We start from the raw sequence: 13,363 nt of genomic DNA on the forward strand, positions 1-13,363 counted from the left end.
AAAATGATATAAAATTCCAAAGATTTAGAGACATTTGAATGAAGAAATTTCTCCTTATCTCAGTCCTTGAGGGTTAGCAGCCATGTTTACAATCTATGTTTACAGACTTGCCAACAAGGAGCAACATCTACCCAGCATCCACCCTCTCAAGCCCTGTAAGAATTTAATCAGTTCCAACGTGATCACTTTCACTTATTTAAGCTCTAAGGGATATAGACCTCGTTGATTCAATCTCTCTTCATGGGACAATGGCCTAACACCAGAAATTACTGGAGTGAAACCTTGTTTTATGCATGCACATCCTTCCTTAAATAAGGCAAGCCTACAGGACACATTATTCTAAGTGTTACAAACACCCAATATAAACTTATTGCAGTAAAGGCCAATACATCATTTACCTTCTGAAGTATTTATTTTACCTTCATGTAACTGTGTGATTTGTGCACAAAGACATCCATGTCTCTAATATTAACATTTTCTAACCTCTCAGTGTGTAGACAAAATCTACGTTTGCTTTTTCTGACAAAGTGGAAAGCTTCACACTTCATCACATTGTATTCCAATGTGTCATCCTTTAGTTCAATTAATTTTTCATATCCCTCTGTACCCTCTTTATGTCCTCATTCAAAACTTGTATTATTAGAAAACTTGGCTTCCTCATCTAAGTCATTAAGATAATTTGTAACTAGCTGAGGCTCCAGAATTGATCTTTGCTAGATAAAGTCAGTGGATTGTCCCATTTATTCCAATCCTATCCATTCTCCAGTCATCAATTCAAGTTAAAATTACTCAAATCCCATGATCCCTAATTCACTGCAATAACCGTATATTCATATTACAAGGCCTGGTGTTAGGCAATTAGAATGAGATCTTTGTGCAACTAACCTTGTAACATGATAGAATTGAATCCTCATTAAAATGTTCAAGATCTCAGTGTAAATGCATTCTACTGCCACGCAGTTTGGGTGAGCTCAGTTTAAATTGACTTCAACTATTACACACTTCATGATATATCACTGACTTGCACTCTCCTATGACACAAGGTTACAAGGGCAGCATGTGGCTCTGTGGTTAGCACTGCTGCCTCACAGTGCCAGGGACCTGGGTTCAAGCCCAGCCTTGGGTGACTGTGTGGAGTTTGGACATTCTCCTTGTGCCTTTATGCATCCCCTCCAGGGGCTCTGGCTTTGTCCAAAAGCCAAAAGATGCTCAATTTCCCATTGTGTCCAGAAATGTGTTGGTTAGCTTTGGTAAATACAGGGGGCTGTGTCTGGGTGGCCTTCAGAGGGAGCCATTGCAAACTTGAAGGACCCAATGGTCTACTCCCATATTGTAGGGATTCTATGTTCAAACAGAGTTCCTGAATCCACTTAATAATAATTTTCTTTTCTGTTTACTTTTTAAAATACATCATCCTCCCAGAATTTTTAGTTTAACTGGAAGTATCAGTTAGGAAGTAATTTGTTTCCAACATTATTCTGGGAGTCATGTATCCATACCAAAGCTCTGTTCAACAGTAACATTTCAACTGATTGTTTGAGGTCCAATCTCAAAAGTTTGTGCTTTGTGCTGAGGGTTAGTTCAGTCCTACTGGGAGCACCAGGCTCTAATATAACCCCAGCTCTGCTTATTCCTTGCAGGAAACCACCGTGGCAGTCTGATTCGGCACATCGTGCACTGGGCTTGGACCTGCCCCGGGGGACCTGGACCGGTCTCCCACCCCTCGGGGCCTGGACCCGCCCTACTCTGTGCCTGGACCCACACACCCTGGGCCTGGACTTGGACCAAACTGCTGATGACTATTCTAAGATTTTAATTTCCTGAACAATGACTTCTTTGTGCTGTGTTCAAGTCAGTACATGTTTAAGTACAAGATCTATTTAGATGTCCTGCTCACTCTATTGAAAGTGGTACCTCCATTCATTCAAATATTTAATTACATTAACACATCCTCTGACCACACCAAACACGTTACAAATACTAATCTCTGCATTAATATCACAAACACCTCATAAGCTTCATATCCAAAATGTTACTAGAAACAGAAGCACCAATCCAAATAGGTTAAAAACCAAAAGGGTGCTGTAAACCAGGACCAAAAACAGAAGTTGCTGGAAAAGCTCAGGAGGTCTTGCAGCATCCGTGAAGTAAAAATCAGAGTTAACGTTAACATTTCGGGTCTGGTGACCCTTTGTCAGAATCTAAATGGGTTGTTTTGTCCTGTATTGTGCTTTATAAAATTCAGTTCCACGCATAATGGGCCACGGTGTGTATAAGCCTAAGACCAAATGGTACACCCTTGCATTACCCCTCACTTTGTCACAGCCCTGCAGTCAATTGCATTGACATACACACCTACAGATACAGAGCTTGGTGAGGGGAGGGAGACAAGAATGGGGAGAGAAAGAGATAGGGAAAAGCAGAAGAGAGAGAAACAGAGTAAGATGGGTTGATGAGGAAAAGGGGGAGGAGAAGAGATAATGGGATGGGATGGAAAGAATGAGGGTGAGAAAGGGAGAAAAGTGAGTTAAGGTGTAGGTTAGATGAAGGAGAAAGTAGGTGGATCAGAGGCAGAAAGATTGAGTGTCTTCCTTCAGGCTGTCAATGAGTTGCATACATTAGAACATGACAACACAAACTATGATGTACAACTGGCCCAACTCTCAATGATCCTAATTTGAACATCACTTTGTATGATGGGACCATGTTACTGTATCTGTACTGAGTGATGACAGCCATTGTTTACATTAAGTGTTTTAATTGTAGCAATAAATTAACAAGTGAGAAATAAAAGAGGACAATTGTTGAGCACCAGTTCCAGCTAGAAATGTTTGCTTCTCATGTTGATCTTCATTCCTTCAACTGAACCCAAAAATTGACAAAATGCATTGACGACTTACATTTAGAAATAACTGTGCCTTGTTGGTTAGATGATTGCAGAAAATTTAAAAGGCACAAAGAACTAAAAAGAGAGTTTGGTAAAAAAAACATAAGCTGCATCAGACTGAAGGATAGAAAGAAAATGATTTTAATTAGACAGGAAATCCTTATGGTCTTAGACAACACTGGGGGTGTTTAATATGAATGTGGAGTCAAGTAACCTACAGTAATGGGGGTGGGAGCTCTACCTAGGATTCTCACTAGTAGACTGGCTGGTCAAATGACAGTTTTCAGACCTTGATCATGCCAAGCAGCATTCTCCATTGTTGGCTTAGTCCATCAGGCAACGTAGGAGGTTCAGCTCATATCTCGCATGCGTGAGGATTTGGAAGTGGGAATATCTACATAGTCCAAGTCCTGCAATGAAGGGAAAGCTTTTCTAATTTTGCCACAAATGATAATGTTCAATGACACCAGACTGGACAGCAGCATTCATCAGTGGGTTCACACTGGACAGTGACGCTGGTCAGTGAGCAGATGGAGAGTAGCATTGGTCAGTAAGCATAGCCAAGTGTGTGACACCATAAAATAATAGGAGAGCATGTCAGAATAGTGACCAGAATATAATTTGTTTTGCATTTGTTTTGTAGCTTCGTTCTGTCCCTTCGGGATAGTGCTGGAGATCTGGATACTTGGAAATGTTTTGCTCAAAATAGGGTGTAAATATGAGTCAAAACAACTGCAGGTCAGTTGGTTTAACTTTGGCACGAGGGAAAACCTTCAGAAACAATTATTCAGGTCAAAATTAATTAGTCACGTGGACAAATACATGAGACTGAAGGAAAGCTAGCATGGGTCTCTTATTGGAAAATCAGGTGCACAAAGAGAGGTCAATGTGCAATATTTAAAAGGAATAGTGGCAATATGATAAAAATTGGCTGAATGACAGGTAACAGCAGTGTTGAATGGATGTTTTACAGGCTGGAAGGTGGTTTACAGTGGTGCTTCTCCTGGGTCTGCATTAAAATAGGGTCATAGAGTCACATAGCGTAGAAACAGGCCCTGCAGTTGAACTTGTCCATGCTGACCAAGTTTCCCAAATTGAGCGAGTCCCACTTGCCTGCCTTGGTCCCTCCACACCTTTCCTATTCACGTACATTTAAAAGACATTTGAATAGGGTGTAGTTATACCTGCATCTACCACTTCCTCAGTCAGTTCATTCAACAAACAAACCACCCTGTGCAAAAATGTCACCCCTCAGATCCCTTTAAAATCTTCTTTCTCTCACCTGAAAAATATGCCCCCTAGTTGTGAACTTACACACCCTAGGGAAAAGATCTTAGCTGTTCACCTTAACTAGCTCATGATTTTCTACACCTCTAAGGCCACCCCTCAACCTCCTAACCACACAGTACAAAAAGTCCCAGCCTATCCTTATACCTGAAACCCTCCAGTCCTAGCAATATCCTAATAACATCTGAGTAAATCTTGGCTGAATCTTTGCCAATTTAATAATATCCTTTCTATAGCAAGGCAACCAGAAGTGGACACAGTACTCCAAAAGCAGTCTCACCAACGTCCTGTACAACCTCAACAGGATGTCCCCACCCCCAGAGTCAATAAACTATGCAATGAAGGCAAGCACGTTAAATACCTTCTTAACCATCCCATCGACCTGTGTGCAACTTTCAAAAGAACTACGCACCTAAATCCCTAGGTCTTTCTGTTCAAGAACACTACCTAGGGCATTATCATTTACTACAGAAGTCCTACCCCTGTTTGTTTTCCTGAAATGCAATTCATCCAATTTAAATTCCATTTTCCACTTCTCAGCCCATTGGACCAATTCATCAAGATCCCTTTGTAGTATTAGATAACCTTCTTCACTGTTAAGTATAACACTAATTTTGGTGTCATCTGCAAACTTACTAACTATGCCTCTTAAATTCTCATCCAAATTGTTTATGTAAATTACAAACCAAAATGGACCTAGCACCAATCCGTATGCAACACCACTGGTTACAGGCAGTCTGAAAAAACAACGCTCCACCACCACCACCCCTGTTTCCAACCATCAAGCCAATTTTGTATTCAGTTGGCAAGCTCTCCCTTAATCCCATGTGATCTAACTTTACTAATTAGTCTACCAAGCAGAACCTTGTCAAAAGCTTCACTAAAGTCCATGTAGGCCTAGATGGGCCAAACAATTATAAAATTTGTAGATGATACGAAACTTGGAAGCATTATGAACCATGAGAATGTTGGTATAACATTTGAAAAGAACATGAAGGAGCCAAATTGGGGCACAGGTGGCAGATGAAGTTCTATGTGGAGCAATGTGAACTCTCCATCATCTTCAGAGTCAACATAAAATAAAAGGCGACAATTTGAATGTATATGTCCATATGTCACTGAAGGTGACAGAACAGGTTGACAGTTATTAATAAAGTGTACAGTATCCCAAATTATGAATACTGACATGGAATACAAAATTGAGGCTATACTAATTTCTAATAGCTACAAATTCAGCCTCAGCTGGAATACTGTATCCAGTTCTAGGCACTACAGTTTAGGAAGAAAATGAAGGCATTGGAGAGAGAGTGAAGAAAGGATTCATAAGAATTCACCAGGAATGAGCAAAGGTCAGCTATGAAGAAAGGTTGGAGAGGTTAGAACAAATTTTCCTTGAAGAAAAGGCAACTGAAGAGATTGATAGAGGTATTAAAAATCATAAGTCAGACAGGAGTTGACAGGTTTAAAAAAAATGTTCCCACTTATGCAAAGACCAAGAGAGCAGAGAATCAAAGTCTGAAACAAAAACTGAAATTGTTGGAAAAGCTCAGCAGGTCTGACAGCATCTGTGGAGAGAAATCAGAATTAATGCTTTGCCTCGAGTGACCTTGTCCTCAGAAACCCCCAGAGTTCATTCTATTAGAAATTCAGTATAACCTCACTACTTTTTTTTATTCTATATCCCTATTCATAACTTAGGATACTGTATGCTTTATTAACAACCGTCAAACTATCCTGTCACCTTCAATGACTTAAGCGCATATACATTCAAATTGTGCCCTTTCATTCTGGTGGTGGAAGAGTTTTAGAATAAAACATTCAGAACAAAATTAATAGTCATTCGGACATAGAACATAGAACTGGAGAGTATAGGAATGGGCCCTCCAGGCCAAACTGTTTTGCTGAACATGATGCCAAATTAAACTAAGCCCTCCTGCCTCCCCTTGGTCCATATCCCTCCATTCCTTGAATATTCAAGTCCTTATCTAAAAGTCCCATAAACACCAGATGTATCTGCCTCCACCCACAACCAAAAGTTCTCCTCACATCTCCCTTAACTTTCCCCCTCTAATCTTAAATGCATGCCCCCTAGTATTAGAGATTTCAACTCTGGGAAAAAGATTCAGAGGGTCAACCTTATCTATGCATCTCATAACTTTATAAACTTCTATTAAGTGCCCCCCTCAGCCTCTGTCACTCCAGGGAAAACAATGAGTTTTTCCAGCCTAACCTTAAAGTTCATACCCTTTAATCCAGGCTGGCATCCTGGCAAACCTCTTCTGCACCCTGTCCAAAGCCTCTACATCCTTCCTGTAATTTGGCAACCAGAACTGAATGCAATTCTCTAAATGTGGCCTACGCAAAGCCTTTATGAAGCTGCAACATGACATCCTGACTCTTGTACTTAACTCCCCAATGAATAAAAGGCAAGCATGCCATACACTTTCCTTACCACCCTCTATACTTCATTGGCTACTTTCAGATAGAAAACTTGGTGTATAAGCCCATAAACTATGTACATCAATGCTGTTCAGAGTCCTGCCATTGATGGCATACTTGTCCTTAACATTTGATCTCCCAAGATGCAGCACTTCACACTTACCTGGATTAAACTGCATCTGCCATTCCTCCACCCATATCTTCAACTGATCTATATCCCACTGTATCCTTTGACAACTCTCCATAACTCCAATCTTTATATCTTCTGAAAACTTACCAACTCACCCGTCTACATTTTCATCCATTTTTTAAATATATATCACAAAACAGCAGAGATTCTGGTATGGATCCCTGGGGAACATCACTAGTTACGGATATCCAGCCAGTGAAACACCGTTCCACCACTACCCTGCGCCTTCTATGGGCAAGCCAATGGGCAAACTAATGGCCAAGTCACCATAGACACCATGCATCTCAATCTTCTGGATGAGCATACCATGAACGACCTTATCGAAAGCCTGACTAAAATCCATGTAAACAATATCCACTGTTCTACCCTCAATCACCTCTGTCGCCTGCTCAAAAAATTCAATCAAGTTGGTCAGACATGACCTGCCTTGCATAAAGCCATGATGACTGTCCCTGATTAGGCCATGCTTTTCCAAACGCACGTGAATCCTGTCCCGAAGAGTGCTCCCCTACGCTTCCAACCACTAATGTCAGACTCACTAGTCTATACTTTGCTGGATTATCTCGGTTTTCCTTCTTGAAAAACACTAGTCAGTGGCCAGTCCTCTGGGACCTCTCTAACAGCTAGTGAGGACACAAAGGTCAAGGTCCCAGCAATCTCCTCTCTTGCGTCTCTCAATAACATGGGGTTGATATCATCAGGCCCTAGGGACTTATCCTCCACAAAACATTTTAAGACACCCAAAGCCACCTCTTGATCTCAAAAATGCCTTAGCAAATTAGCATGCCCCACACAAATCTCAGTATTCTCCACATCCTTGTCCTTGGTGAATACCGACACAAAGTACTCATTTAGGATCTCATCCACATCCTCTGCCTCCAAGCACAAGTTCCCTCCTTTATCCTTGAGCGGTCCTACCTTCTCCCTAGTTATCCTCTTATTTGTTAATGTATGTGTAGAATGCCTTGGGATTTGTTTTAACCCTACTTGATAAGGTCATTTCATGGCCCCTTCTTGCTTTCCTCATTCCCGTTGGAGTTCTTTCCTGCTTTCTCTATATTCCAACTTCAGCTTGCTTAAGTCTTATATGCGCTTGTTTTCTCCTTTTGAAAAAGCTCAGAACCTTCCACATTATACAAAAGGTCCCTTAACATTGGCATCTTTCAGTAAAGAGGATGATGATGGCAGTCGTCAAGACTGATTAAGGAAAGCTGCTTGGATTTGTTAAATTTTTATTTGTGAAACCAATTTAATTGTGTTTTGGCAAACAAACTGAAAGGGTTAATGAGGGTAATATATTTGATTAAGTGCAACATAAGCTTGGCAACACAGTTGAAGCCTGTAGAGTAGAGGAACATTGCTGGCAAGTTCTGAAATTAAACAATAGAAAACAGAAATAACGAATTTCAGATTGGAAAATGTTGTTAATTTTTAGTGGGATCTTCAAATTTATTAATGACTCGTGCAAGGCATAATTCAAAACTTTTCAAATGATAGCATTACAATCCAGCTGATACTACGACTGGACAATCAGATTGCGAAATGAAACCTGGCTAAATAGTTTTTTTTTATTTAGTCATTTAACTGCAAAAGTGGTGGTTAGTCACTGTGACACATCCACATTAAGTTGCAGATATTCTTCAATAATAAAACAACTTGCCCACATAATAAATTTAAAACAAAGCAAAATATAGACGTTAGGAAGACCTCAAAACAGTTTTCAATGCAAACCTCAATTTATTGAGATTCAAATCAGCAAAATTATATCTTTAAGCTCTATTCAACTGATCCTTCTCAGCTTCTTTCCTATAAACTGCAGAGTCTTTATTCTTGACGACCAGAAACTGAAAGTGTAACCTTTCTTAACTCCTAATAACATAACCTGTGGTTTTCTGCTGCTGGCTTGGGAAGCTTCCCAAACTAAAAGCTTCTACTCAGGCAATACTTTTCCCCCTTAAGTGAATTCTACAGCTTTAGGAGAGCTTTTGACTTCAGCCACGTCTCCGTCCAACTCTAAAAACTTTCAATCCCCGGGTTTTTGACCGAAAATCAACTCTTGATCATTCTAAACTGAAAACAAGCTAATAGCTTTCATTTTTTTAAACTCATAAACCATCACAACATAAACAATTTTCCATCAGTACAGCATAGTCGACAGCCACATGCTTTCTGAGCATTGTCGGATTGGGTCACTGTTCCAAAAATACTATGACCTTGGTTTGTTTTAAAAGAAAATTCATCAACATCAATATACAACTATTTTGAAAGCCAAGTCTGACAAATTATATTACATGTTACATACCTTTTATAACAACACAAAACTAAGAACTATTAGGAACAAAGCAGGGGGAAGTGATATTTCAAGAGGACACGGACAAGCCAATGGAATGAAGAAATTTGATGCAAAGATCTAATACACTTTGGTAGGAACACGACAAAAAATTAAGAGGGTGCAGCAGCAGAAGGACTGAGCAGCACATGTACAGATTGTTGGTGGCAGCAAAGCTGGTTGTAAAAGTGGTTAATAAGGCATACAAGATCTAAGGCTGTAGAGGGATAGAATACAAAAAGGAAGTTAGTTAGAGTGAATGATTGTAAAAGGCTATCACAGCCTCAACTGGAACACGTGTTCAATTCTGGATAGCACACTTTTAGGAAGGAGTGAATACATGAGGGGGAGAGGCAATTCACAGGAATGGCTCCAAGGTTAAGGAACTTTAGCAATGTGAATAGATTGGAGAAATTAGAGTTGCTGCAGAGGAAGAGAAGTTGAAGGCAAATTAGTGTTCAAAATCATGATGTTCTGAACAGAGTGGAAAGAAAGAAAAAATGTTAATTGACAAAAGGAGTGAAGCACTACCTTAAAAGGTGAATAGAAGAACCACCAGAGGTGACATGATGAAAAAGTATTTTTTTTTAAAAAACAGTAAGTGGTGAGAATTTGGAACAGACATGGAAACAGTCGAAGCAAATTCAAACAAACTTTCTTCAAAACAGAATTGAGGAATTATCTAAAGTCAAAAGATTTGCAGGACTAGGGGTGGAAAGGTGGGTGGGGAGGGATCCAGCTGAATTACTCTTGTACGGCACCTGCTATATGGATAAGCTGAAAGGCCTCCTCCTGAGTTACTGGGTGTGGTGGTGATGAAAATACTGCAGATTCAATCAGTCTGGTAAATGCTGGTCAGCTGACTCAACATCTGTTCAAAAAAGAACAATTAGACATGATCCTTCACTATTTAGGCAGTAGCTTCTGTTCAAACTTCAGCTGTCTTCACAGTTGTCGCTTGTATAACTTCACACTTTTCCCTTAGATCTGTATGAAACAGACGGTTCACAGGTTGTAAGGAGGATACTGCTGGTGTCATTTTCCTATCACCACACTATTCCTTTAGAGAAAAACATACAGTGGAGAGCTGATTAACAGTTTAACAAGCTAAGATGGAAACACTCCTTCCTTACTGAACTGGACCAGCCACACAAATACAGTGGCAACAAGGCTTGATCAGGAGGCTAGAAATACTGCAGTGAGTATTCCACTTGATACCAACCAGCATACTGTTCAGTTATCTGTATGATTAGAAGCAGGATTCAAAACTTCTGTCATCTGGATTTGAATAATGCAAAATTATAGGTTTATTAATACATCAAGACCATTAATGAGAGATAGATTTAATTATAACAAGAAAACCATGCATATTTAGCCAGCAAATTTTCAGTTGCAAACTCTTACTTACTCTCTAGCTTGTGCATCCAAGTTCCTTATTTTCAGTATTGTTTCACTTGAGAAACCAATTGTGAGATTCTAAAGTAAACTGCTCTGAATAAAGTCAGCACTTCCATAATTGGAAAGGTCTGTGAATTAAATTTCTCTATTTCCAAACCACATGTTTGTAGCTGTTAATTTGTAAATGCTCCTGAATTCAGAATTGCAAACATGAAACGTCAATGGTCAATGCTGGTGCACTCTCAAACAGACCATATATCCACTGAAGAATTTATATAAAGACTTTACAAAATAAAATGCCCCAAGTATTTCAAAACAAAATACATTGTACAACCCAAGGAGATAGTGGTTCTGATGACCACAACTTCGACAGAGTTAAGTTTCAAAAGGTTAAAAGAGAAAGGGAGGGTTCAGCAGCAAAGATTAGTGTAGGAATTTCAGATTTTTGAATGTAGACAACAGAAAACAAAAAAAAATCATCAATGATAGTGTACTTAAATTCGGGGATGCTTGAGACACTAAAGTTAAATGAAGACTCATTTTGAAAGGTTACAGGGCTGGGCAAAAATTATACGTAGGGAGAAAAGTCATGAACAATTTTAAAGCAAGAATGATAATTTTAAAATTCAGAAACTGTTTGACTAAAATCCAATGTAGGTGTGCGCACAGGTCAATAGATTAGCACAACATTGCTGGTCTTGACCTAATTTACAAAATTTTGAAATGACCCAAGATCACTGAAGATAAAATGTGGGAGACTACCTCGGGATATTTTTGGGAACGTGGCAAAGTAGAAGAAATTCAGAGCATTGAGGGAAAAGTAGTGGTTTTGTAAGGTTTACTGAAGTGGTGCGGTAAATGGAGGTTGGGGAGGTGGTGTCTTTTTCAACCTCAAACATTTGATTTCCAAATTTGTATCTACAACTTTCATTAATATTGTAAAGTTTACTGGCAAAGAAACTTACTGGGAGGTTTAAACGACATTAAGTATCAATTAATTAAATAACACATGAAAGAAGGTAGGGCAGCTAAAGCACAGCAATTGTAGAGTGTGGGTGCTTCCAGATGCCAGCGTGACAAAATGCTCTTGCAATGCCAGAAGGCATTTGACAAGACTCAAAATAAAAGGCTATGACACCAAAGTAGAAGTGCATGGTGTAAGCGCTAACACATTGGCACAGACAGAAAATTGGCTGGCAGGCTGGCAAAAATAAATAAGTATTTTTCAGATCAGCACAAATTTGATGAGCAGGGTCCCTCATGAATCTATGCAGGGCCTTCTAGATTTTAGAATTTATTTTAATGACTTAGATGAGGGGATCAAAGGCACAGGGCTAAATTTGCAGCTAACACAAAAGTAGGTGAGAAAACATATTTTGAAGATGACAAGTAACAGACTCATAGATAGCTAGTCTTCTGCCCACTTACTTAGCCTGTTGAAGAATAATGTGGGAAAATTCTGTTCACTTCGTGAGGTAGAATAAAACAGATTGCTCAAATAGAGAGCAAACTACAGATTTATTAGGTACTGAAACGTGTTCTAGTCCATGAACCACAAAATGTTAATTTGCAGGTGAGTGAGAAGGCTAATGGATGCTATCCTTTATGAGGACAGGAATTGAAGATTAAAAAAAAGGCATCATATTTCAGTTATATAGAGCATTGGTGAGACCACTTTTTTTAAAAAAGACTTTTCATTCATGGGATAAAGGCATCACTGGCTATGCCAGCATTAATTCCCCAGCCCACAGGACAGTTTAAGAGTCAACCACATTCCTGTGGATCTGGAATCAGGTCAGACCAGGTAAGGATGGCAGCTTCTTTCTGTAAAGAACATTAATGAACCAAATGGGGTTTTTCTGACAATTGGCAATGGATTCATGGTCATCATTAGACTCATTGAATTCAAATTCCACCATGTGCCATGGCTGGATTCAAACATCAGTCTCTAGAACATTACCTAGGTTTTTGGATGAACAGTCTGGCAATAACATCACTAGACCATTGCCTCCCCATCTCCGATATTGCAGCAGTTTTTGGTCTTCTTCTTCAAGAATGGTTGTAGATGGGTTGGAAGTAGTTGGGAGGGCATTTATTAGATTGATACCAAGAATGAGCAGGTTGTCTTAAGATAGAATGGACAGGCTAGGCTTGTTTCCACTGCAGTTTCAAAGAGTGCGGGGGTGATTTGATTGACGTTTACAAGAACCTGAATGGTCTTAAAATGAGATTTGGAAAGGATACTTCCTCTAGTGGAGCGGATCCTGAACTAGGGTCTGTGTTTTATAATCAGCAAGCTCCTTTTCAAAAGAGGGGGAATTTCTTTTCCTCAGACGGTTAAGACACTTTGGATTGCTGTCTCAGAAGGTAATGGAGGCAGCATCAATTTTTTTTCAGAAAAGTAAAAGTAGACAGATATCTGTTACCAAATCAAACAACGGTAAATGGGAATGTGGAATTTGAAACACCCATCGACCATGAGGTTACAGAATTCTTGAGCTGGTTTGAACAACCAAAGTTGTCTCCTGATCATAACTTGTATGCCTGGATTCAAATCTTACCCGATAACTTCAAGCACATAATATCCTGCCTGTAATAGAACCCACTACTTATTACCCTCTTATATTCATGCGCTTGTAGACATTTTTGGTTCCAGTTTTACACTGATGGCCATTCTACTTGCATGCTCTCTCTGCTAGTCATTTTTCTTTTCCTCACTTCCACAACCTGTTGTACTTGACGTAGTTCTCCTTCGAACTAACATGGTTGTCACCACAATTTCTAATTCCATCATTCTCCAAACAGCTCTAACTTTGGTTCTTAGGGAGGGTCC

At 39.6% G+C, this 13,363-nt stretch overlaps 1 protein-coding gene across 3 annotated transcripts in view; it reads left to right on the forward strand.

Annotated features, from left to right (window-relative positions):
• LOC125463633 (glutamate receptor ionotropic, NMDA 2C-like) overlaps nt 1–13,363 on the forward strand; it is a 149,734-nt gene that overhangs the window by 117,355 nt on the left and 19,016 nt on the right. For 2 of the 3 annotated variants that reach the window (XR_007249878.2, XM_048555162.2), the window contains exon 14: nt 1,641–2,790. The exons of the other annotated variant lie outside the window; for it this stretch is intronic. Coding sequence is in view for 1 of the 2 variants with exons in the window: in XM_048555162.2 (XP_048411119.2) it covers nt 1,641–1,661 (21 nt within the window). In the remaining variant the exon portion in view is untranslated. Of the gene's footprint in view, nt 1–1,640; nt 2,791–13,363 lie in introns of those variants that run through there. 3 annotated transcript variants of the gene reach the window in all.

The sequence above is a fragment of the Stegostoma tigrinum genome, chromosome 22 (genome assembly GCF_030684315.1).
Source record: "Stegostoma tigrinum isolate sSteTig4 chromosome 22, sSteTig4.hap1, whole genome shotgun sequence".
NCBI lineage: Eukaryota > Metazoa > Chordata > Chondrichthyes > Orectolobiformes > Stegostomatidae > Stegostoma > Stegostoma tigrinum.